Here is a 26,187-nt window from a genome sequence, read left to right as displayed (position 1 = left end):
AGCAACCTCTCCCACCGTGAAAGGGAACAGCTGGCAGGTGACATCTATGAACCAGAAAGTGACCCTCACTAGACATCAAATCTGCTGGTGCCTTGATTTGGATTTCCAAGTCTCCAGAACACTGGGAATTAAAGGTTAGAGTCTCTGAGTCCCCCAGGCAGATTCAGCAGGAATCCTGAAGAAGGGTGATGAAATAATTGTGATAGCCACCAGATCATCTTAGAAGTCAGTTCCCTTAGATGAGAACCATAGAGGGTTGGTAGGCCTTAGTGAGAGCAGCAGCTGCCAGTAAAACAGACTGGATGTGAATCCTGTGGCCTGAGACTGTCCCAGAATGATCCCCCATCAAGTGTCTCTGTGCCCAGGAGGTACCTTCCTGAATCTTATGGAAAATAGCCATATATTCAGGGGCTGGGCCACTTTCTCTTCAAGGACAGGGAAACTCTAGAGACCAAGAAGGGAAAGTCTTTATAGTTACATTTGCTTGAGGGACTAGAGGACCTGATAAAGGAAATACTCTGTGCAAAGACAGTTTGGTGAGGCAGAGGGCAAGCGTGCAGAAGAGAGTTAACATAGCAGGCCTGCTTTAGAAAGGCTTGCTTGCAAGGGTGGCCCTTGGCTGGTGTCTGGGAACTTGGCTTTCAAGACAGTTTTCATTACCCTGACTGCTAAGAGTAACTCATGATGCATAAACTGCATGTGCAAACAATACAATTTATGCTTTCTTCCTGGGACTCTGGAATTTTAGTATGTGCTAGGCAGCAGGTGCCTATGTGACCGGCCCCAAATAAAAACCCTGGGCACTGAGTTTCTAATGAGCTTCCAAGTCAAACGGCATTTCATATGTATTGTCACAGCTCGTTGTAGAGGGATTAAGTACATCCTGTGTGACTTCACTGGGAGAAGACTCTTGGAAGCTTGTGCCTGTTTCCTCCAGACTTTGCTCCATGCACCTTTTCCCTTTGCAGATTTTGCTTTATAGCATTTCCTTGTAATAAATCTTAGATATCAGTACAACTGTATTCTGTGTCTTGTGAATCTTCCTAGTAAATCAAACCTGGGAATGATCATGGGGATCCCTAAGGCAGCAAGACTCACTGGAAGGACTCCAGTAGAAAATGGCTGCTCAGCATTGACACAAATAAATACATATATTTGTTTTAATTTCTGTCTTCCAGAATAAATTATTATTTTATTATTTTAGGTGTATCTTCCTTAACAACTGTAACTACTCGGAATTTTTCAGATTTTAGAAAGGCACTAAATATGCCATATATTATTAAATGTCCCAGGAGGCCTGGGGAAGGACTCCATACTCAAATACATTAGTATGGCCGCTTTTAATACGTGAAAAGTCTCACTATGAGGAATAAATAGAGTTTATATGTAGTCATACATCAGTCCAGGTCAGGACTCACCACCAGATGAGTTTGTGGCAAACTTAGGGGAAAATACTTAAAATTTTTAGAGCATTTTGAATTTTGGATTGCAGATAAGGGATTGTGGACCTGTTCTACCCTCCTTCTTTTGCTTATCAGGAAATTAAGGCTTAGAGAAGTTAATTGATTTGCCAACAGTAGCACAGCTTGTATCTGATCTGGATTTCAAATTTAGGACTGTCTAGGACACATGCCAGAGAATTCTTATCTATCACTCTATACTATCTTTCTAGTTACTTATTTTAAGAATATGTCTCCAGTATCTGAATACTACTAAGGAGGAGGTAATGTGAGAACAAGGGAGAATAGAAAAGAAGGAAGTAATTATATTTTTTGACATAGGCATTTGCATATTTACTTTCCTTCATGAAGAGATTCCTAATATATAATTTATTTTTACCTTCTGTAAGTCTTAACTGCACAACAAGGCCCAAAAGAGAAAGAACCACCCATTCTCTCTCCTAGTGTATGTCTGTTATATCCTTATAGTCATTCTCAGAGTGAGTGTGAGTGTGAGTGTGTGTGCCCCTGCATTTGCATTGTGCCTTCCAAGGCATCAGGAGTGTGTCTTATTTTTTCTCTCCCTCTTTTATTGCATAGTGCTTAATAATTCATTTAAGTTAGTATGCTTTCATTGAATTAAATAGAAAATTACCGTGGCTGAATGAAGATACTCCCAGATTTCTCTGCATGGGGAGGCCAGCCACCTCGCACTTACTGGAGAAAGTTCTTAATAGACTCACTCACTTTTACCCTTACTGTGGCAACAAAGGGATGATTTGGAGAAAAGAGAACAGGACTCCTTCCAGTAAAACAGAAAAATATATTTTACATAGGTATTTTCTGTGAGGAAGATTTGAAGGGTTAGGAAATCACTACCAAATACTCGTGAACTGCTAAGTTTTATTTTGGCTTTTCTGCTCCTATCTGCCTCTCACTTTAAAAAATAAGTGCTTGCTTACCCATGTTTAGGCAATAGAAAAAATAAAATAAAAATAAAAGCTGTATCAATGAGAAATATGTCAGTAACATATTTTTGAATGAATCCTGACATACCAGAATGTAAGAATTTATCTTTATAATAAGTCTGTTCTGCCTCAACTTGTAAATCAGCTTAATTTAATTCTAAGTAAAATTTCTCGTTTTTCATTATGTCTGACACAAGCTTAGTAATTCTCAGAAAATAGTCCTTGTAAAATGAAGTTTAGCTGGAAATTCTGATGTTCAAGGTTGCTTACACTAGCACCTGTCATTTTTGGCAATGGCTTCATTATTCAATGACACAGTTAAGAGCTTTGTTTTACTTTTATTCGAAAATGTCTTTGTCTTTCTCTGCTTCTTCCAGCAACAGTTTTCTTGGAGTTTTGGAAAAGACGGCGAGCAGTAATTGCTTATGACTGGGATTTGATAGACTGGGAAGAAGAGGAGGTTCGTATCATTTATCTCAGAATTTTTTAAAAAGCAAGTCACCCAGAACCACATGATCTCCTTGAATCATCACTCTCTGTTCTGTGAAGTCAGGTGTGCTCATAAAGCATTTTCAATTTTCTTTTCAGAAAATTTCAAGCAGAATAAAAAGGGACTGACAAATTTTATTTTAAATTTTTGATTCCTTAGTGGAAAAAATCCCTTGATTAAGAATTTCACTTGTAGGTAGAAGCACCAGAAAAATTGGTGGTGTCTCTTTTTTTTCTTCATTTTCTTAAGAATAATCTTTTTTTTTTAACTTCAGCAGTGCATTCATTTTACATCTCCAGGTATGTGGAAGCAGTCCTTCCAAGAGAATTATCCCAAGGCAATGTGTCTGTGACCAGTGCCCAGGACAGTGCCCAGGCGTGCACAGGCTCTGAAGTATGACATCAGGTGTTCAATGCTGAGGAGAATCCACTCCGAATTGGCCACCTTAGAGAGATATGGCTAAATGGAGGGCCGGCTCTAGACAAAACTGCCAAGGAGGGGCAGACTCAGTCCCATCACCCTCCCTGAGCGTCTACTAGGCCAGTCCATTGTGCCTCTCCTGACCTGTCTGGTTCTGATTCTCCCTTCTTGCCCCATTCCTGTCGGAAGTCTCAAGTACCCACACTGGGTGTGGTCACCACGTTCTCCCCTTGGACCCTGCTTCCCTTGACTCTTGGTCCAGGCCTCAGCTCCCCTTTCCTCCCACTCGTTCACTATCTCTTACCCCTCCTGAGTCTCATTTCCTCAGAGCCTTGCTGTGCCAGTAAATCAGATAGACTACTCATATATGTACAATGTGATCATGGGTATTACCGTGTGTTTTCCTTGGAGGGAACACATGTATATATTTTTATATATCAAAAGGCATCTTTTAGAAATATGAACAAGGAGAATTTTAGCCTTGTGGTAGGCTTGGCGGGGGGAAGTAATTCTGAGAGGTGTTTTTGTTTTTGTTCGTTTCCTTCGAGATGTGCCTCCTGAATGACTGCCTGTTCCCCTTATCCCATCAACATGTTTGGGTAGTTTTTTGGTTTGATTTGGTTTTTGCATGTACTTAAGGTATACAACAGGAGGTTTTGATACATGATACTGGGGTTTTCAGCAATCCTTCTTCTCCTGATAAGGCTTTCTCTCATGTTTTTATGAACATTCTCCAGGCCAGGCATGGTGGCTCATGCCTGTAATCCCAGCCTTTTGGGAGGCCAAGGCGGGGGTACCACTTCATGCCAGGAGTTCGAGACCAGCCTGGCCAACATGGTGAAACCTCATTGCTACTAAAAACACAAAAATTAGCTGAGTGTGGTGGCACACACCTGTGATCCAGCTACTTGGGAGGCTGAGGCACGAGAATCACTTGAACTCAGAAGGCGGGGGTTGCAGTGAGCCAAGATTGCACCACTGCACTTCAGTCTGAGTGACAGAATGAGACTCTGCCTCAAATAAATAAATAAATATATGTATATATAATATATATGTGTATGCATGTGTGTGTATATATATTTCTTTTACATAGGTTCTAGGTATGTGTGTGTGTATGTGTATATATATATCCCTAGAATCTAGATACACACACATACACCTAGGTTTGAAGAAGCTTCCCAGATGACTATGGCATCTACTGGTAGCAGCTGGGCTGTATTTAGAACTTCCTTTTATGTGCACCAATCCACTGTTTCTGGTTACATGTGTTTATGGGAACAATTTCCAGTGGGATGGAAAATGTTATTTCCTCGTAGTCATCTTGGGCAATTTATTTCACCTTTGGACTTTAAAAATCTCTAATGAAAAGAAGTGGGACTAAATTTTCCCTTCTGTCCCTATTTGAGTAACTTAGACCAAATCAATCTACAGTGACTGTTGGTATTTGTGGTGGGCCCATGATGGGGACACCCTTCAGGGAAAAGTATGTATCCCTTGTAAGTCTGGAGCCTTCTGTCTTCCCAGCCCCTGATAAAAAGCATGGAGTGCTGAGTTGTCCTGTCACTCTGCATACCTTTGTTCAGAAGCCTACATATGTAGCCACTCCCAGCTTGGGATTCCTTGTGGAAATGCCTCACTTCTAGCCCATGGTTTCCACCTTATTGTACAGAAATACCCAGACTCGCTGCAGACCCTCTGGGGCAACCTCACACGTTAGTTTGTCAGTGCTGCCATAACAAAGTACTACAGACCGGGTGGCTTCAACAATAGAAATTTACATGCTCCACAGTTCTGGAGGCTAGAAGTCCAAGACAAGGTGTCAGCAGGGTTGGTTCTTTCTGAGAACCATCAGGGAAAGATGTGTTCTAGGCCTCTCTTCTTGGCTTATAGATGGCCATCTTCTCCCTGTGTCTTCACATCGTCTTCCCCCTAGGTGTCTCTGTGTCCAAATTTCCTCTTCTTATAAAGACACCAGTCATATTAGAGTAGGGTCCACTGTAATGACCCCATTTGAACTTAATTATCTCTATAAAAATCTGTTTCTACATATGGTCACATTTGATAGTGGGGGTTAGGACTTCAGCAGATGAATTTGGGGGAACCAGGACACAATTTGGCCTATAACACCCAGTGATAAGGTTTGGCTGTGTCCCCACCCAAATCTCAACTTGAATTGTAGCTCCCATAATCCCCATGTGTTGGGGATGGACCTGGTGGGAGGTAATTGAATCATGGGAGTGGGTTTTTCCTGTGCTGTTCTCGTGTTAGTAAGTCTCATAGATCTGATGGTTTTACAAAGGGGACATCCCCTGCACATGCTCTCTCTTGCCTGCCACCATGTAAGATATGTTCTTGCTCCTTCTTTGCCTTCCACCATGACTGTGAGGCCTTTCCAGCCATGTGGAACTGTGAGTCCATTACCCCTCTTTTTCTTTATAACTTACCCAGCCTTGGGTATTTCTTCATAGCAGTATGAAAATGGACTGATACACCCAGGAACACAGACCTGTCTCCATGATTGGCCTTAGTTTTTGGATGACTAGCTCAAGGGCTCTTGATGACAGTTAAACTCTAATAAATTGAAAGTTTCCCAAAGAGGCAGAAGATTCTGGGTCTGCTATGTTTATCTCCTCAAGTGTAACTGCCTAAAATAAATGAAAGGCAGAGCCTGCTTCTAATGTATCTCCTGCTGATCTTCCCCATGACCTTCTGAGGGAAGTCCAGCCTTGAGCTAATTCTGTAGCAGGAGACAGGCTGAGCCATGTGAAGGCCACCCTTCATGCTACATGGGCAGGCTGCTACCAAACGGGGCTCACTCCCCGTGACCTCTCTTCTGTCAGCTCGTTCTTTGCTTTCTGTCATTACCTTCATCTGAGTCTTGATCATTTCTTCCTGGATTAACTCAATCTCCATTTCAGCAGAGTTTCTGCTCATTTGCCATCTTCTCCCGAAACTCTCAAACATAATGCATGCTTAATTAACGGGAACCACATCAGTGTACCCTTTTGCTGATTGCCTTTTCCTAATCCCATAATTGCTTTTTAGTCAGAAGCTTTTCACATTCAGATGAGGCTCAGCTAAATGAAATAAAATCTCAGTTTGATTTAGAATTGGAGGAACCTTGCTTTTAGCTGGTTTTGAAAGGTGCTTACCTTGTTTTCAATTAAGAATTAAAAATATACTTAAAGTCTATTGGTTAAAGATGAATGACTCCTATATGAGCTTATTAAAAAGTAGATTCACCATGTTTTTAGTGAACTGAATCTAAAAATGCAGAAAATAATTGCAGGAGAAAACTAAGAATTATATTGTCATTATAACTTACAAAATAGATTTTGAATATTTTCCTGTAGAGAAGTCTTCTATGTCCTGGTTTCCCTTATCACTCTCTGGTAATAAAAGTAAAAACTTATTAGTTGTTCCAAACCATCAGGACAGGACAGCTTGTCCCTTTTAAAATACTATTCTCGGGGTTTTTTTTTCTTCAAGCATAGTTTTATAAGATAACAGAGAAATGTAACTATTAGTACAAATTTCTTTGCTTTTGATAATAGTAGATCTTGCTCTTCATTCTTAGATTTTCTTCAAGTGGCCAATTTTCAAACATTTAAGCCTGGGCACCCAAGTCCACCTCATAGGTCGACTAATTAGTGTGGCAGCTGTGGACTCTGTTTCATGGTGGGGTAAAATGATATTTCTTTTCTTATTTTGTGAGCACATCTTTAGTTCATTAAAATGTGTCTGCTTGTCCTTTAGGAAGAAATACGACCCCAGTTTGAAGCCAAGTATTCCAAGAAAGAACGGATGAATCCCATTTCTGGAAAACCAGAACCTTATCAAGCATTTACAGATAAATGCAGCAGACTTATCGTTTCTGCATCTGGAATATTTTTTATGGTTTGAAACTTTAAAAAAATATTTTTCATGACGTACAAACCTATAGCACAATAACAGTAATCATACTGGGCATTTGCAGAGTTCTACAAAATATTTTTGCACTTTTTGTTATTTATTCCACACAGTAACTCCGTTTGGTGGTCAGGGATGGTATGGCTATCCCCATATTACAGATGGAACAACTGAGACTCCAAAAGGTTATGGGGCTTGCCCAAGGTCAGCCAGTAGGTAGCTAAGAGCTGAGACCCTCTAATCTGATATTCTTTCCTCTTGCCATATTCTACTATGTGATGCTGAAAGGAGCCAAAAGTGTGAGACAGGGTGCACAGCAGTGCTTTTCAAACTCTTCACCATGCCCATACAGTCAGAAATACATTCTCTGTCACAACCCCGAATATGCCTAGCAAATATATGTATAAGGCAATTTAAGTAAAACAGTGCTCACCTTTATAATATGCAATAAGCTCTGATTTTGTTTTATTATGGTCTATTTTTTAATGACAGATTAATCTCCTAAAATTAATTTCCTGACTCACTAATGATCATGTCAGTTTGAAAAACAGACCTGAGGTGTTAGCTTTTCCTGAAAAGCAGTCTTAGCATTAACACTGTAATTACCAAACAAAACATATGCAGATTTTTCTGAAATCCTCCTTTCCTTTTTCTCAAATTATGAGTATATAAATATATGCCTAGACTATTAGAGTAGGAAGGATAAGACTGTAGCAAATCCAGACAGTCTACTCTCTTTCACTAGTAAAGAAACTGGGGAGATGAAGGCTGGGCAGCTTACCCAGACTCCTTGGCTCAGACCAAGATTCAAATCCATGCCTGTCTACAGATACTGCTTTGTAAGCAATTGTGTCATGATTTGCCTTCTATGTACATTTTCATATTTATTGTCTTGTTTCTTTTAAAGACCCATAGTCATTGATATGGGTCATATATGGATGGGGAACCTGGAACACAGAAAGTTGGAGCTATGGAGAGGACAAGCTTTTCCAAGGTCAGGCTGCTGGTGATAGCTGAGCTAGGGCTCTGATCTGTCCTCTGACTTTGAATCCAGCCCGCTGTCCTTCCTACCTCATTGCCATCCTTGTCTGGATTTCAGCAAAGGTTTTACCTGTCTCCTGATCAACAGCACTACCATTAAGATCTGGACAGGTTTTTGTTTATTTTATTATTATTTTGACCAGTCTAAGCTAGGACTTGTACTTGAGCTTTTAAAACATATCTCCCTTAAAAGTAAGCAGAAAATAAATTTTGTGCAAAACAAAGGAATGCTTTTGTGAAGAAAGGAATCTCTAAATCAGCAGAGGCCTTCCTGAGGCCTGGCTTCAAGGTCTAGCCTTTGATAATTAAGTGGGTTAAGGTCTCTAAGACATATTAATATTAGGTGAGTCACCTAATGAAAGTCGCAAAACTTTTTGGAGTCTCAGATTTGCATTAAAGTAGGCCCTATGTGTCTGTGGGTTCTGCATCTATGAATTCAACCAACCATAGATGGAAATTATTTTTTAAATAAAAGTACAGTTGTGGCTGTACTGAACATGTACAGCTACATGTCATTATTTCCTAAGCAATACTGTGTAACTATTTATATAACATTTACATTGTATCAGGTATTATAAGTCATCTAGAGATGATTTAAAGTATATGAGAGGTTGTGTACAGGTTATATGCAAACACTATACTGTTCTAAAGAGGGGACTTGAGCATCTGTGGATTTTGGTACTATGGTATTGTGGGGTGGTTCTGGACCAATCCCTCATGGGGATGCTGAGGGACAACTGTATTTCATAGAGAAAGAATATATGCTGTATTGTTCTCAAATGCCATGAAATCTTCAGGGAAAGATGCTTCAGTCTGTGTGACTATCAGATTAACAAGATACGTACCTATCACATAGTTGGTTCACTCAACTACAAATAACTGAGCACTTACTGTGCACGTGTAATTATGCTAAGGTGTTGTGGAAACCATGTGAGCCAAACAGACTCCTCTGTCCTCATGGAGCTTACTTTCTAGTAGGAGAGACTGAGAATAGTCAGATTGTTAGAAATTATAAGTAGTGTCCTGAAAAAAGATGTACCTGTATGGTATGGGTACCATATGACAACACCAACAACAAATAGTCTGGGAGTCATAAAAAGATTTTATTATGAAGTGGTGTTTGAGCTGAGAAGTGAAGAAAGATGAGTAGGTGTTAACTAGGCTGTGTGTGTGTTTGTGTGTGTGTGCATGCGCACACGTGTGTTTGGCAAGAGATTGGTAGGTAGGCATTATAGGCAAAGGAAATAATCTTGATGATCAAGGGTGCTTAGCCCATTTGATGTAATGAGAGAAGCTGTGGGGGCTCCAGAAGGAAGGAGGAATGGAGACCAAAAAGGCTAGCGAGTGTCTTGCAGGCCACATAAGGGTTTTCCTTTTATCCTAGAATAATAAGAAACCAGTAAACAAGTTTAAACAGAAGAGTGACGTGATAGGATTTCCATATGAGTATTTGTCCATCTGCTCAATGTATATTCTGCATTAAAAAGTGTTACCCCATAGTTTATGCAGATTCTCAACTTTCAAGCAATGTAGTTCTTTTATTTTAATAAGAAAAAAAATAGAAAAAGACAAGAGAAAGTATTAACCACAACGAAAAGTATGCATTTGATTGAGGTCTCTTGAGCAGTACTGCCATGGCATTACTTCCTTTTCCCATCAGAGGATGTTCCAGGAATGTGAATCTTCTTCCTGTAACATTTTACCAAGGGGTTCACTGGGTGTCTTGTCTTCCTGCCAGATCTGCGTGGTGATCGCTGCCGTGTTCGGGATCGTCATTTACCGAGTGGTGACTGTCAGCACTTTTGCTGCCTTTAAGTGGGCGTTAATCAGGAATAACTCTCAGGTTGCAACCACAGGGACTGCTGTGTGCATCAACTTTTGTATCATTATGTTGCTGAACGTGGTAAGTGAGCTGCAGTGGCTAGCCAAATGGATCAAAATGCGTGGGTTGTATGTGATAGTTTCCTTCTGTTGCTGAGGGGATCTGGCCTCAGAGAGGTGGGTCATTCACATAGCACTGACATCCTGGCAGCAAAGTGCCTGGCAATGAAGATGCACTTGGGTCTGGGGGCTTAAAAGTCTTGATTCAAATCTAGAGTCCAGGATTTTCTACAGTGTATGATTGGAAAAAGCACATAACCTCCCTAAATATTAGTTCCCTTATTTATCCAACAAGATAATATTGTATACTCCGTAAGTAAATTTAAAGAAAGAATTTACAGTACTCAGAACCTGTGACACAGCTTTGCAATGTTGGTTCCCATTTCTTTTTGATTATGAGTGATAGGAAGATAGTATCCAAAGCATTCCTGGCTGGATACAGGGGTCATACCTACAATACTAGCATTTTGGCTGAGGCCAGAGGACCACTTGAGCCCAGGAGTTCAAGACCAATCTGGGTAACATAGTGGGACTTTGCCTCTACAAAAAAAAAATTTTTAATTAGCTGGTCATGGTGGTGCATGCCTGTAGTCCCAGCTGCTCTGGGGGGCTGAGGTGGGAAGATCACTTGATTCAGGAAAGTGAAGGCTTCAGTGAGCAGTGACAGTGCCAATGCACTCAGCCTGAGTGACAGAGGGAGACTCTTTCTCAAAAAAACACAAAAACAAAACCCAAAGCATTCCTTGATATAACCCTGGAAGGAAACTCTCAAGCTGGTACATATTGCTTTTGTTGATTTCCAGGCTTTTTCAGATAGCGTATTTCAGCCCAGATTTCTTTCCTGAATCCCCAAACTCATATGTTAAACTGTCTACATGACCATCTCTCAGCCTAACACTTTCAAACCAATTCCCCATCTTCCCTCCACACAGCCTTCCTTATTGTACTTGCTCAGACTAAAAGTCTTGGTGTTCTCCCAGACTCCTCTATTTCTCTGGCTGTCCAAATGTATCCAGAATTTGATCACTTTCTGCACGTCCCGAGGTCCCGCCCTGGCCCAAGTCTACAGTGTCTCTAACGGAGATTATTGCAGCAGCTTCCTAACTGGTCTCTCAGCGTCCACATTGCTTCCTTCAATCTAGGCTCAACACGGAAGCCAGAGAGAGCTTCTTATATGTAAGTCAATTCACATGGCTCCGGTGTTCACACGGTGTCGTGGCTTTCCTCTCTCTCAGAGTAAAACTGCACATCTACACAGTGGCCTCGCAGGCACTTGCTCATCTGGCCTGCATGACATCTCTGACCTCATCTTTTCCCTTACTCACCACGATTCACCTGCTCCAGCCACACTTGTCCTTTCAATGCGCTCACCCCAGGACTTTTTCATTTGCTGCTCTCTCTGCCTGGAGCCTTTTACTCCCACAGGGTCTGCGTTGCTTACTCCCTCCCCTCCTTCGAGTCTTTGTTCAAACGTCACTTCTCTAGTAAATGCTTCCCTGGTCACTCTATTTTACATTGCCGCCCACTCCTGTTATCTGACAATTTCCCATCTGCTTACCTGCGTTTTCTCCATAACATTTATCACCACCTAATATGCTGTATATTTTACTTATTTATTTTGTCTATTATCTGCCATTTCTTTTGGAACGTAGGCCCATAAGGGTAGAACCTTTTCCCTATTTTGTTTGTTTGTTTTGTTTTTTTCACTGTTGTTATTCCCAAGTGCCTGAAATAGAACCTGGCACAGAGTAGATGCTCTGTAAATTGTTGTTCCTATTTTTTTTAGAACAAAAGGTAGTGCCTGACACAGTCAGCTGTTGAGGTCAACCTATACATAAAAATATGGCACGGCACTGTGGCTCATGCCTGTAATCCCAGCACCCCAAATCTAAAAAAAAAAAAAAATTAGCCAGGTGGCACACCTGTATTCCTAGGTACTTGGGAGGCTGAGATGGGATGATCACTTAAGCCTCAGAGTTTATGGCTGCAGTAAGTCATGATTGCACCACTGAACCCTAGCCTGGGTAACAGAGCAAAGACCTGTCTCAAAAAAAAAAAAGAAAAAAAAAAGCTGACCTTAAAAGTTTGTACTGTAAATAATATACCCAGAGTGCCAAGCACAGTAGTTAGGCATGGAGTAGATGTTCAATTAATTATAGTTCTCCCATCCTTATTTATACTGCATCTTAAATCTGGGCTGTAATGCTGAAATGCTTACATTATTAGAAAAGGATTTTCCAAAGGCCAACTAATTTAATGCTATTATCCATAAAGTTTTTTTATTTAGCTTGTCATTTCTAGTTCTTTAAGCAATTCTGAATTCCATAACCAATAAACCTTGAGTGATTCCTAAGAGAATTCAACTTACCCAATAACAAAGAACTTAATTTATGATTCCTAAGTGAACTAGTAATCACTGAGCTAATTAAATGCAGATAGCTCATTAGTATTAAAATACATAAAGTATCTTTATTATTTTAGGAAAAAATGTTTCAAAGCTCAGAAGTAAAAAAAACGGGGGCAGCTGCTGATCATTTTGATGTGATGTTTGTATGACAGCTTAGCAAGTGGAAGTTGAAAATAGATGGTTAGCACTCCCTGTATGTCCCCCTTTTGACTCTCCATCAGGACTCAGTCTCAGTGTTAATTGTGAATATACGTTGTCGGTGGAGACTGATTCCTAGTGAAATTAACCAAACAGCCATAGGTGAAACGTTCTGCATCTCGTTAGGATGCAGTGAATTAATGCCTACTGTATTGTCATCATCTCTTTCCTTCAGTGTCTTAAAATTTAATTTATACATCTTCTTAAGAAATAAATGCCTATGTACAGGAAGTGAATCTGTAAATACACACTTGCCCATATGTTTCGAGCAGGTGCCAGTGTTGTCAGAGTAAAACACTTCATTTTAACTGGAAATCATTGATCCAACAATCTGTACTTCAAGACACAGCCAAGAAAAGAGGAAGTAAACAAACTCAAAATGAAGACAAGAGCATAGGGAGTGGCCGAAGTACGCAGTTGCTGATGTTACAAAGCACCTGCTATATGCTGGGAGCTAGGCTGCTAGGTATTTTACATCTTTTATCTCCCAGAGTGTTTCAAACTAGCCAACATGGATGAGGTAGAGTTCACACTCTAAAGCTAACACATACTATTCTTAGGAATGCCCTCGTGGTTTTTCATTTATTTTAGATATAACATGAACATCTTTGGTACTCTGATTTCCAGCCAACGTCAAACTAGAATAACATAAGGTTGCTAAGGCAAGAATACTGATGAGAACAGAACAGGGAATGACAAGCCATAGCAAAGAGAAGGAAAGAAAAGAAAAAGTGTACATAAGAACTCTAAAAGCAGCATCAGCCAGGACCTCTCTGTGCGGGTGCCACTTACCTTACCCTCCTCAGCTATCTCTGATGACATCTCATCCCTGCACACACATTTACACTCCTGTCCTGCACCCTGAAGCTTCCCAGGTTCCATTATGAGGGCAACCAAATGTGTAATATAGTTGGAACGGTTTCATCAGAATATCTAAAAAAAAATTTTAAGTCCTTATAAGCAAACATCGGCATAAAGGATGAAAGACCGATGGTTATAATATAGCATGGACCAATTCAGAAGTAAACTCTCAAGTGGTTTCTGAAATAAGTCAATGTGAGACATTATCATGACCCAATGTAGATTTTTTTTTTCTTTTTTTTTTTGAGACAGATTCTCTCTCTGTCACCAGGCACCAGGCTGGAGTGCAGTGGCACGATCTCGGCTCACTGCAACCTCCGCCTCCCAGGTTCAAGCAATTCTCCTGCCTCAGCCTCCCAAGTAGCTGGGACTACAGACACGCACCACCACGCCCAGCTAATTTTTATATTTTAGTAGAGGCGAGATTTCACTATGTTGGCCAGGATGGTCTCGATCTCTTGATCTCGTGATCCGCCCGCCTCGGCCTCCCAAAGTGCTGGGATTACAGACCAATGTAGATTTTTTACAGCTGTCTGTTGTTTTCAACTACTTAAAATGTTGACCATGCTTTTCTTCCAAAAATAATCATTATTTAGACATTAATTATTAATACTTTTTATTAACTAAATATAAAAACCCTGAGAGCTAGATTATATTAAAGACCCTGATTTTTAAGTGATATAATTATTATAAATCACATATCCCATTTCTGACTTTTTGCTAGATTTGTCCAGTGCTACCGAAAGAAGCAGATCTTTATCAGATGCCAAGTATCTGATAGGTTTGATGATATGTGTTTACTTTTATATAGTATGTACTTTTAAAATAAAATTTATATTATTTTACAAAAGTCCTCTAGGTCCTAAAGAAGTATTATTCCTCTTAATGGCTGGTTAGGGGGCACTTAGTAGTTTATATTTTATTCCATGTCTTGAAAAATACATATTTCAAAGATAGAGTGAATTGAAGTGAATAGGATGGAATTTCTTGTTCCTGATCATATTGTCTCAATTCTGTTCTGCTTCACTAGTGACCAAAGAATGTCCCAATATTGTGGTTGCAAGCTGTATAGGCCAACAAAGGATAGAGCCCAGGAAGAGAGTAAAAAGTTATTATATCCTTTTTTTTTCTACCTATAAACTGTTTATAATTTATTTGTCACACAGTTCTAAATGTAGTTGGTATTTTTATTCTGAGTATACACCAACAGAGATTTTTATCATAGAGTGAAAATAAATGTTCCCAAATTATTTGATAACTTCTCTGAGTATGTAACCAATTCATGTAGAGATCCTAACACAAATGTCTTGCAATAACTACATTTCCCCAAAATTATTTCTTTTTTTAAAAGCTTTCAATCATTTAATATAGTGTTATCTTTTTTCAAACAATAAATTGATAAACAGCCCCCTTTATGAAAAGGCCCAAGCCTGTCTATTTTGCTGTTTTTTTTTTTTAATTATACTTTAGCTTCTGGGGTACATGTGCAGATCAGGCAGGATTGTTGCATAAGTACACACGGCATTGTGGTTTACTGCCTCCATCCTCCCATCACCTACATCTGGCATTTCACCCCCATGTTATCTCTCCCTGACCTCCCCACCCCCCTGCTGTCCCTCCCTCAACCCCCCACAACAGACCCCAGTGTGTGATGCTCCCCTCCCTGTGTCCATGTGTTCTCATTGTTCAACACCTGCCTATGAGTGAAAACATGCGGTGTTTGATTTTCTGTTCTTGTGTCAGTTTGCTAAGAATGATGCTTTCCAGATTCATCAGTGTCCCTATGAAGGACATGAACTCATCATTTTTTATGGCTGCATAGTATTCCATGATGTATACGTGCCACATTTTCCTTGTCCGGTCTATCGTCGATGGGCATTTGGGTTAGTTTCAGGTCTTTGCTATTGTAAACTGTGCTGCAATGAACATACTTGTGCATGTGTCTTTATAATAGAATGATTTATAATCCTTTGGATATATACCCAGTAATGGGATTGCCGGGTCAAATGGAATTTCTATTTCTAGGTCCCTGAGGAAGCGCCACACTGTCTTCCACAATGGTTGAAGTAGTTTACATTCCCACCAACAGTGTAAAAGTGTTCCTATTTCTCCACATCCTCTCTAGCATCTGTTGTCTCCAGAGTTTTTAATGATTGCCATTCTAGGTGGCATGAGATGGTATCTCAATGTGGTTTTGATTTGCATTTCTCTAATAATCGGTGATGATGAGTATTTTTTCATATGTTTGTTGGCCTCATATATGTCTTCTTTTGTAAAGTGTCTGTTCATATCCTTCTCCCACTTTGGGATGGATTTGTTTGTTTTTTTCTTGTAAATCTGTTTTAGTTCTTTGTAGATTCTGGATATTAGCCCTTTGTCGGATGCGTAGATTGCAAAAACTTTTTCCCATTCTGTTGGTTGCTGATTCACTCTAATGATTGTTTCTTTTGCTGTACAGAAGCTCTGGAGTTTAATTATATCCCATTTGTCTATTTTGGCTTTTGTTGCCAATGCTTTTGGTGTTTTAGTCATGAAGTCCTTGCCTATGCCTATGTCCTGAATATTATCATCCTTTTTATCCAGCCATGCCAATATGAATTAGATATTTAATTTTATTGTAAACAGTGAAAAATACATCTCATCTTCCAAAAATAGTAAACCAGAAAATATAGCTTGCCTCAGAGCAAGTCCACATTCATTGATCAGACTGACAAGATAAAAGCAGAAGTACACATAGCTTCCTTTTGGACATACCTGTAAGATCAGAAAGCTTTCTGCCAGTTACAGATATTCACAATCAGAATTTGCAGCATCTAGTTTGGAAACAGATTTCCCACTGCTTTTAGCAGAACAAACTTTCCGTGGTTTCTCTCTCTACCACCTAATGAGAAATCAGACATTTTCCAGAAACCACTCATGTGGAGAGCCCTGAGCAGCTGTGAGTCCCTCTCTGTGTGTGTGCCCTTCCCTCCTGTGTCCTGTCCAAAGTCTCACAGCCCATATCCTTATATCTTCAACATGTATAAGGAGTAGTCACAGATGCCATGAATCCCTACTGTGTCCCCGTATGCTTTACCTTATTTTTCAAAAGGTTTGTATTAATCGTATGTTGACTCCTATGTTGTTCCTTTTTTTAAAATTCCAATGTTTTCAGGGTTCACACCCATGTAACAAACACACATCCTCAGCTCCGAGGGCCTTTTAGACAAGTGTGCAAAGTGAGGTGCTGTGACAAGTATACATCATTGTGAAAGATATAAAAGATAGGCCAGGCAAGGTGACTCACACCTGTAATCCCAGCACTTTGGGAGTCTGAGGTGGGTGGATTACCTGAGGTCAGGAGTCGAAAACAGCCTGGCCAACATGGTAAAACCCTGTCTCTACTAAAAATACAAAAATTAGCTGGGCATGGTGGCGCACACCTGTAATCCCAGCTACTCCGGAAGCTGAGGCAGGAGAATAGCTTGAACCCGGGAGGTTGCAGTGAGCCAAGATTGTGTGATTGCACTTCAGACTGGGTGACAAGAGCAAAACGTTGTCTCAAAAATAAATAAAATGAACCAGTTAATCAAGAATTGTATTTTTGACAAAAGTTATCTCACCAGTCAAATCTAATTTTGCCTGATAATTACATAATTAAATAATTTTAATGTTATAGTGCCTTTATAATACATTGTAATACTAAAATATATTGGATTAGAACATTTGTTCTAATCTGTTGTTTACTAGGATTTTATTTTTATGATCAAATGGGTATGACTAATCTATACCGCAAGGGTTTCTTATTGAAAATGACACCAATCTCCATTGTCATTGGACTCCAAGAGTCTGAGATTTCTAGACACAAGATTTGGTCCTATGACTGTATTAATATAATGAATATAGCAAGCCATAGTCGTTGCTGAAAGTTTGGAGTAATACATACAGAGTATGTTGTTTATTTCTGTAATTAACAGAAATCTCAGTTAAGAGAATTCAAAAATTAAGGACAGTAAGGTCAGTGAGTCCAATATCCATCCCACCCACATATAAAGAAAACACTGGTCTGAAGAAGATATAAGGAACTTCCTCAAGTCCTGCAGCTTGCTGGATGGTCAAGCTGTAATTCCAGCCTGGCAATTTTAACCAGTGTATTTTCACTACTTTAATCTAAATGTGTTCTTAATCTTCCTATTGTTCCAGTCTATTAAACTACTTTTCCCTTTCATTTTCACTTACCATCTTTTGTTTTAGAAACAGCATTTGCTCGTTCAATTATACCCACTCTGGGGAATCTCCTAGAGCCGGATTTATCCTAGACTATACTCTCTGCTCTTCAGTCCACACATGCACACACAAACACACCCCCACACACACACATGCATACATACACCTCACCCTCAGAACCATCTATTGACCAGATGGCTGGGTGAGTTAAGGAGGCATCTGGTCCACTAACGGAAAAATGGTGTACCATAAGCTCTGGGAATTTCCAGTAATGCTTAATCACTTCAGTGTTTATTAATGCTGTAATCTAGAGTTTACAGCAGTCCATAAACAATAGGATTGCAGAATCTTACCATCAGAAGCAGGCTTAGAGATTTTACATTCAGGATCCAGAGGCTCAGCAATATTATGACTGTGCAATATTGCCTAGAAAGCTGGTAATTAATAGTAGCTAGCCTTGTTGCCATAAAATTATTCACCCCAAAATAAGAAGTGATGTTTTATAAATAGTTAGATAGGACTTTGTACATTTCTTTCTTGCCCTGAAAATTACACGAATCTCCATTACCAATGGACTCCAAGAGTCTGAGATTTCTATACACAATGTTTTCATTGGTTGAGCAATGGATGCTTAATAAAATTATTTTTACTCATGATTTGATTACTTATTTCCTTTGTGGTTATAGATTTTATAACACCTGCAGTTGATTTATTAAATACATGGAATTTATTTTACAGCTCTATGAAAAAGTTGCACTGCTTCTGACGAATTTAGGTAAGTGGAATCCTTTTTATTTCACAGCACTGTACTGTGGTCTGGAAAGTATGTTTCAAAGATTCCTTTCTCTGACACTGCTGGAAAGAAATATTCCCTTTATTTTAAAATTCATACAACAATTTTTTTCTTTGCCTTCAACAGAATAAATATGTGTAGTAATTTTTCTATATAAAGCTTTAAAATCTGTCACAAACATTATCTGTCATGAGCTAATGTAATTTAAAGTAGATTTTCTCTTCATGCAAAAAAAATAGCATCACAAGAGTACATTTGTATAAAGTATCTAGCATAACTTAAGAAAGTGTTCATTTGCTATTGCCTGTCATTTTTGTTTAATCAAAAATGTATCAAGTTTTCATGGTATATAAACTCACACCAGAGTTAGTTTCTTTTTTTTTTTTTGTGATAGTAATTTTATTTTTATTTTTATTTTTTATTTTTTATTTATTTATTTTTCTTCTCAGAGTTAGTTTCTTTGAATACTGGGAGGCCAGGCATGGTGGCTCACATCTGTAATCCCAACACTTTGGGAAGCCTTGTCAGGAGAACTGCTGGAGCCCAGGAGTTCAAGACCAGCCTGGATAAAATAACAAGACCCTGTCTCTACAAAAACATTTAAAAATTAGCGAGGCATAGTGGCATGCACCTGTAGTGCCAGCTACTCCAGAGGCTGAGGCCGGAGGATTGCCTGAGCCCAGGAAGTGGAGGCTACAGTGAGCCATGATCATGCCACTGCACTCCAGAACAATCTGGTAGCCAGCAATAACTTGTACATTTATCACATTTTCAAGACAAAGAAATTGTCCCAATTTTATTAACAAAGTATTGGTCATTATGCTCTATGCAGTTTGAGAAAATTACATGCTCCCACCCATAACTCGCTTTAATGCCTTCCATAAGTAGCTTGTCCAGAGGATGAAAAAACTCACAAAAGTGTTCTTAATTTTAATCATCATTATGATCATAGATAGCATTATTGAACCTTTCTATGTGCTGGATACAGAGCTAGGCACTTTATCTCTTTTAATGTCATTGAAATCTTCCATCACCACCAGTTCTTGCCCAAAAAGATAGAAGAGGCTTATGTCCATGGGAGAGATCACTGCACATCGGTAGACAGTGTACCCTGTGGTACCTTCATCCAGGCTAGCAAAAATGCAGTGGAGGTACAGTCCTGGTTCATCCATGGTGGGGACACCTGGGAACCTAGCTGGCAACCCAGGAGACCTTTCCATGTAACCAGGAGTTCAGTAGCGGAAGTGAAACCCTTTAGGGATCCTGTGTCTTTATGGCTCTCAACAAGTCCTAAAGCTGACATTTAAACCATTTTAAATCAGATTCTCTTTCATTCTCCCTTCCCTTCTCAGATATGCTCCCAGAAAGCATTTTGAGTTATAATTCATGGAAAATGAATTGATTAAGTGAAGCATTAAATGAGAAATTAGAAGCTCAGGGAATGTGGAAACAGACAAAACGCTATTGTATTAAATACCTTTTTTTAGACATTACCAGCTCTTAGAATGTAGCTCCTGTGGTAGGATAAGTGCATTTGACATGAGATTTCTAGCTGGAGGTTTGATCTTAAGGGCAAATGGATCTACATTTTGGTTCACACCATTATGTCCAGAGACCATTTGCTTTATGGAGGTTGAAATATATGGAGATGAGAATTGGTCCCTGACTCAGGTCAGGACATTATAAGGCAGATGGTGATATGCAGTAAAAGCTCTAAAGATGACGTCACCACCTTGGTATTTGTCCATGAGAATGGAAAATGGTGGATGAGGGTAAAGGCAAAGGAGTCAAATGCTCTCAGCATTCTATGATAGGGATTTGACTCCCTCTTAAGCAGTGGGCTGGTATAATATGAGAACTAGAAGTTGAGACCAAGGAACTATTTGGAGCTGGTAGGAACTAAGCCTGCATAGACTAAGAGGAAAAGAAAAGGCTACTGAAGAGAGCCAGGACCGGGACTGAGGCCTCGACAGCCTGGCTGTCTCTGCTGCTGGCTCTCTGGGTATTCTGTAAGAGTGGAACAGTCTAGGTATTCAATCCTTTCAGATTCATCCATAGCCACTTCTCATGAGACCCTTGTTGGGTCTGGCCTGTAAGCTTGAGGATCCTGTGGGTGGTCTGTTCTATCACACACCGTCCGTGGGTAAACTGGAGCCTCCTGCAGCCTCCTCAGGACTCCTGTGCTCCCACCCTGCGTGTGTTGGGAAGGGAAGAGAGGGAGTTGAGAGGGGATGAGATTCAGCCTCTCAAACTCTTCACCTTTTGTCCACAGAACAGCCTCGCACAGAGTCTGAGTGGGAGAACAGCTTCACCCTGAAAATGTTTCTTTTTCAGTTTGTCAATCTGAACAGCTCCACATTTTACATCGCATTCTTCCTTGGAAGGTAAGAACCTGACCCCTGCACACTTCCCCAAGCTGAGAACGGAGCACTTAGAGGTCACTGACCCATGGGGACAGAGAAGTCCCTTCCTTAGGGTGATTTATGCAAAGTGTAAAAAGGGAAGAGCATCCTCCTCCCTTCCCTTCCCTTCCCAAATCTCAAAACCACCTGGCATCCCAAGGAAATCATCTCCACTCAAAACTGCCTGTGCACCTTTTGCTGCTAAGATAAGCAGAGGAAAATAGTTTGTGCATGTGAATGATGCATTGAAAACTTCTGGCCTCTGTCTGCGCCTGACTCAGGCCCCTAGCTTTCACACCTATGACAGCAGGTGGCAAAATGGGGAGGGGGCTGCAGCGTGTCCTGGATTCCTGACTTCACTGAAGAGGAAAGGACATCTTGACAGGAAAGGGGGCCAGCAGATGCTGGGTAATTTTTAAATCCAGCAGTTACGAGGATTTGGGAAGGATTCCCTATTAGTGTTAATGTTGCATGAATTCCCTTACATCTGAGGCATTTCAGAGGAGATGGGAACCCGGAAAGGGCCAGGCATAGGGTTTTGGTGAGATCACTACAAGCAGTCTCTCCTTCACTTCTAGCTATTCCAACAGCACAAAATTCTAGGCAAATAGTTTAATAACGTTGTTGATAGCATGACTATGACTCAGAAAGGTCCAATGTGTTTAAATCCAGGAGTAAAACTTCTGCTTACACAGGCCAGAACACTTGATATTCAGCAGAAAATCTTCAAAGTCCACAGCAAGCAGCAAGAACTGGCTTCTGCGTTAGGCAGCCTGACGGAAACGCCAGAAGAGAAAGGTTCCCTGGAGAATCCAAGAAGCTGTAGTTATGACAGATCTGGAGGGTTTCCTAATTCTTCCAGACTTGATACTTACTGTAGCAGTCACTCACATTGGAGGATATGCTAAACTAAATGTGATATTCACTGAAAGCTTAGACCTAGAGTGCTAATGGCTTGTTTTTCTCTGTATGTTGAAGATTTACAGGACACCCAGGTGCCTACTTGAGGCTGATAAACAGGTGGAGACTAGAAGAGGTCTGTATTCTCCCATCATTCCTTGTTTCCAACAGACTTGCATTAAACAGCCGTAGGGCAACATTGTGTAGATTAGAAACCAGACACCTTTTCTTCCTCTCCATTGATTTTGGAATTTCTGTGTTTGCTTACCTTGCAGTGCCACCCTAGTGGATGCCTTATTGATCTGTGTATGCAAATGGGTATTATAATGGTGCTAAAGCAGACCTGGAATAATTTCATGGAACTTGGCTACCCGTAAGTACCTTAGTATCAATAATTGAGAGGCAGCATTGCTAGTTATGGGCTTTTCTAGGTGTGGCAAGTAAGATAAGCAATGCAGACTCAGCGATTAAGCCAGTGTGTGCACCTGGAACTAAGTGCTCACATTTAGACATCCAAAGGCAGTCATGAAAATCATGAACATTGGCTTTTCTGGGAGATTTCACACAATTCGCATGAACAAAAGTGAATATTCTTTGAGGAGCCTCTGTAGGCCCCTAAATATTGAATACTTGCTTGTGAGCTGCTTTAAATGGTACCTCTGACCTTTTGGGCTCCAGCATTGCAAGTCCTTAGCTGTGTGTGAGACCTTAACTACATCTCCACTCTCCCATCCCCACGGTAAACCTAGTGATAAAATATTGATGACAATGAGCAAAAACTTGCATCAACTTCTTAAGGATAACCTTGAATTCTGCTGTGTTTGCTCAGTTCTGGTCAGTTAAGTTTTAATGGGAACATAAATCAACAATGCTTATATTTCTGCTTTAATTCCACACCTATTGGTTTCCATGTCAGCTCAATGTCTCTGTAGAGACATAGAAAACTCGAGGTTTCAGGGAGGACCACTCAGACAAAACAATTAGTGGGAACTTGGTTCACTTCAGAAAGTCTTTTCTTAGCTCTCTGTCAGAACCAAAGCCAGTAATTTTCTATTCTTAGATTTATTTTTAGAAATCTTATTCCAAGTATTTGATGTTTCCCATAAAACTTTTAAAAAATAAAACATTAAACAAAAATTATCAGCCTTAGATTTGCCTTTAAGATTTAAATCATAATTAAAATGTCACAGACATCAAGGGAATTATATTTTATCTTCTAGTAATGTGGACATAGAGCAAAATTATGAAGTAGGCAATTTGTCTTTGATATTCATCCCTTTATTTGCTTCATTTCCCATGTGTTTTATTTTTTGGAACTTCTACTCCTGGATTTCCTTCAACTTTTTCCTTGTCCTGCATGGAACACAAACCTGCCTCCACACTCCCATTTTCTCAGTGCTTTCTCATATTACAAACTGCGCTCCTGAACACTGCAATGGATTCACGTGCTAACCTCACCAAAACCAGATGCATTTTACTAGGAGTCAGAGCCCCTGTGGCGACCTCAAGCCAAAACTGAACAAGTCCATTCATGCAGGCATCCATGTACCAAGAGAGGAAACATTTTATGGGTTTGCAGATCTTTAGGCCTCTGACATCAGAGTATGCAGCTCAGCACCCATGTGGCAAGACTGCTCAAGGATCCTAAATTAAGCCACTTAAGCCAGCTATTCCTCATGATATCTTGGCGTTGCCTTTGTACTGGGGTATCCATTTATAGATGTTCTCAGTCCTCTATTCAACCCTCATAGGCAACGTCCAACATGAGACAGTTTCATGAGTGATTAAAATAAGTTCTAGTAGTCCCCAGTGTCCGTTGTCATCATCTTAATGTCCACATGTACCCAGTGTTTAGCTTCCACCTATAAGTAAGAGTGTGCAGTATTTAGTTACATTTTTTTTGTAAGAAATTGATCTTTTTGCCCAGGTTAATTCAGAATTGGTGGACTAGAAGAAAAGTACGACAAGAACATGGACCTGAAAGGAAAATAAGTTTCCCACAATGGGAAAAGGACTACAACCTTCAGCCGATGAATGCCTATGGACTCTTCGATGAATACTTAGAAATGAGTATGGAATATTCTACTTCATCTTATTAATTGTAAATTTTAGATCTCCAGATATATTCAACTAAACATATACCCATTATCATCAAGCCCATCAGTGCATAGGGATTCCTAAGCCAAACAGAGAGGAAGCCATGTCCTGCTTAAACTATGCTATACTTACATTTAAGGAATCAAATTTCTCTAGAACCAAACCATAGCTATTTCTCTTAATGCGTATCTAAGACCATGGGCTTTGGAAATACGTTATCTGGGTTTGAATCCCAGCCCTATCATTTATTAACTTTGAGACCTTGGGCAATTAATTAATCTCTCTTTGTCTTAGTTTCCTCATCTCTAAAGTGGGAATAATAATAAAAGGAAATCTTTCATAGAGTCTTTGTGTGGATTAAATAAGTTAATGCATGAACATGACTTAGAGCAATGCCTGGCTCAGTATGTACTTGGTACATGTTACTTATATCATTATTATTCTCTTATTCTTTTTGTCTTCTGGAGGGAAAGGCAAATAAAATATCTTAAGTATGTATATATTCTCTTACATTATTAAATTGAACATGTATATATTTCCTTTCATTTTAAGCTCTAACATAGGAGTGGAAATGAGGGAAGGGCTGGGCAAGATCCATTTCTTCTAAAGGAAGCAATTCTTTCTGGGTAAATTTGAAATTTAAAGGAGTTGTAGAATTGATCTTAATGTTTCTTAAATTGCTTATGTTCTAAGTATCTACTTATGTCTTTAGAGTTTCAATTATAGAATGGCAGAATGATATAACCTGGAGAAGAAATCAATTTGGACATTAAAAATAAAAATAAAGAGAATTCATTAAGAGAACTAACCACTTTGAGATCCCTTAATTGATTCTTCTCCCATAAAGAAGACAATGAACAATAATGTTGCTATGTTGAGTGCTTAAAAGGAACCTTTTATGTGGCTAGCATTTGGTAGTACTCCAAATACTGAAGTATCTTTGCAGCACAAAACAAATCTCAGAAGCATCACAAGCACCCTGATGAAACCTAACTGCTCATGTCTGTTCTTTGTTTTTGCTATTTTCTTAATGACTTCCCCACTTTGTTATATACTTTAAAATGTATTCACTGAAGTATAATAGTGAAAAAGTATATATAAGTGTAGAGATCAATGAATTTTTGCAAATTTACACACAAATTAACCAAATCTATGTAGATGAGAGATTGGTAAACTATTGCCTGCAGGCCAAATTCAGTCTGTTTTTGTAAATAAAGTTTTTTATTGGAACATAGCAACTCCCATTTATTTACATATTATCTATGGCTGCTTTTGTACTGCAGCAGTAGAGTTGGTTAGTTGTGTCAGAGAGTGTCTGGTCTGCAAAGCCTGAAATATTTACTTTCTGGTTCTTTATAGGAAAATGTTGCTATCCAGTGAGGTAGATCAAGAAGTAGAATATTATCAACATCAAAGAAGGCTTCTTTGTCCCCTCTTTCATTTATAACACCCTCTCTAACCGCTTTCCTGACTTCTAATACCATAGATTAACTTTACCTTTGTTATTCTCCATTTAAATGAAACTGTAGAGGACATACTCTTTTGTAGTTGACTTCTTTCGTTCGATATCATGTTTCTAACATTCTCCCATGTTGCTACAGGCATTAGAACTTCATTTCATTGCTGTATAGTATTCCTAGAATGTAGACCAGAAGCCAAATTATGAAACAGGCAGTTTGTCTTTGACACCAACCCTCATCTTTCCTTAGTCATCTGGGTTGGTTTTTGTTTTTGTTGTTTTGTTTTGCATTTCCACTCCCAGATAAGCCCCAACTTTGTCCCCTGCTGCCCTCACACAACACACAGACCCTCATGCCACCATCAATCCCTTAACCCTCCACATATCATGAAATGTACTCCCGAATACTCTAAAAAATAACGTGCTAGGTAACTGCATTTTAACAAAAGCAAAGCCTCTGCCAAGCTTGAGTCAGGAAAAAAAAGGCAAATTTACTTGTAGAAGTGAAGGCATCAGTGTGCCAATAGATGAGCTATTATGTAGTTGGCAGATCTTCTAGACTTCTGAATCAGAATGTATTATTATTTATCCATCCATTCTACTGGTGGTAGACACTTGTGTTGTTTCCAGATTTAGGATCTTATAAATAATGCCTTTATCAATATTTTTTACATGTGTTTTGATTAACATATGTAGATGTTTTTTATTAAGAATTT

General features: G+C 39.5%; 1 protein-coding gene across 6 annotated transcripts in view; it reads left to right on the top strand.

Annotated features, from left to right (window-relative positions):
• ANO4 (anoctamin 4) overlaps positions 1 to 26,187 on the top strand; it is a 212,383-nt gene that overhangs the window by 159,763 nt on the left and 26,433 nt on the right. For 5 of the 6 annotated variants that reach the window (XM_064379929.1, XM_064379928.1, XM_064379931.1 and 2 more), the window contains 8 exons: positions 2,785 to 2,867; positions 7,074 to 7,214; positions 10,006 to 10,170; positions 18,559 to 18,595; positions 20,886 to 20,997; positions 21,994 to 22,051; positions 22,191 to 22,288; positions 23,843 to 23,985. In XM_064379929.1, the coding sequence (XP_064235999.1) occupies positions 2,785 to 2,867; positions 7,074 to 7,214; positions 10,006 to 10,170; positions 18,559 to 18,595; positions 20,886 to 20,997; positions 21,994 to 22,051; positions 22,191 to 22,288; positions 23,843 to 23,985 (837 nt within the window). The remainder of the gene's footprint in view (positions 1 to 2,784; positions 2,868 to 7,073; positions 7,215 to 10,005; positions 10,171 to 18,558; positions 18,596 to 20,885; positions 20,998 to 21,993; positions 22,052 to 22,190; positions 22,289 to 23,842; positions 23,986 to 26,187) is intronic. The other variant, XM_064379930.1, reaches the window with a different exon arrangement.

Source organism: Aotus nancymaae, unplaced genomic scaffold, assembly GCF_030222135.1.
Source record: "Aotus nancymaae isolate 86718 unplaced genomic scaffold, 86718_ANA_hifiasm-v0.15.2.pri h1tg000021l, whole genome shotgun sequence".
Classification (NCBI taxonomy): domain Eukaryota; kingdom Metazoa; phylum Chordata; class Mammalia; order Primates; family Aotidae; genus Aotus; species Aotus nancymaae.
This window is presented reverse-complemented; position numbering and strand designations above follow the sequence as displayed.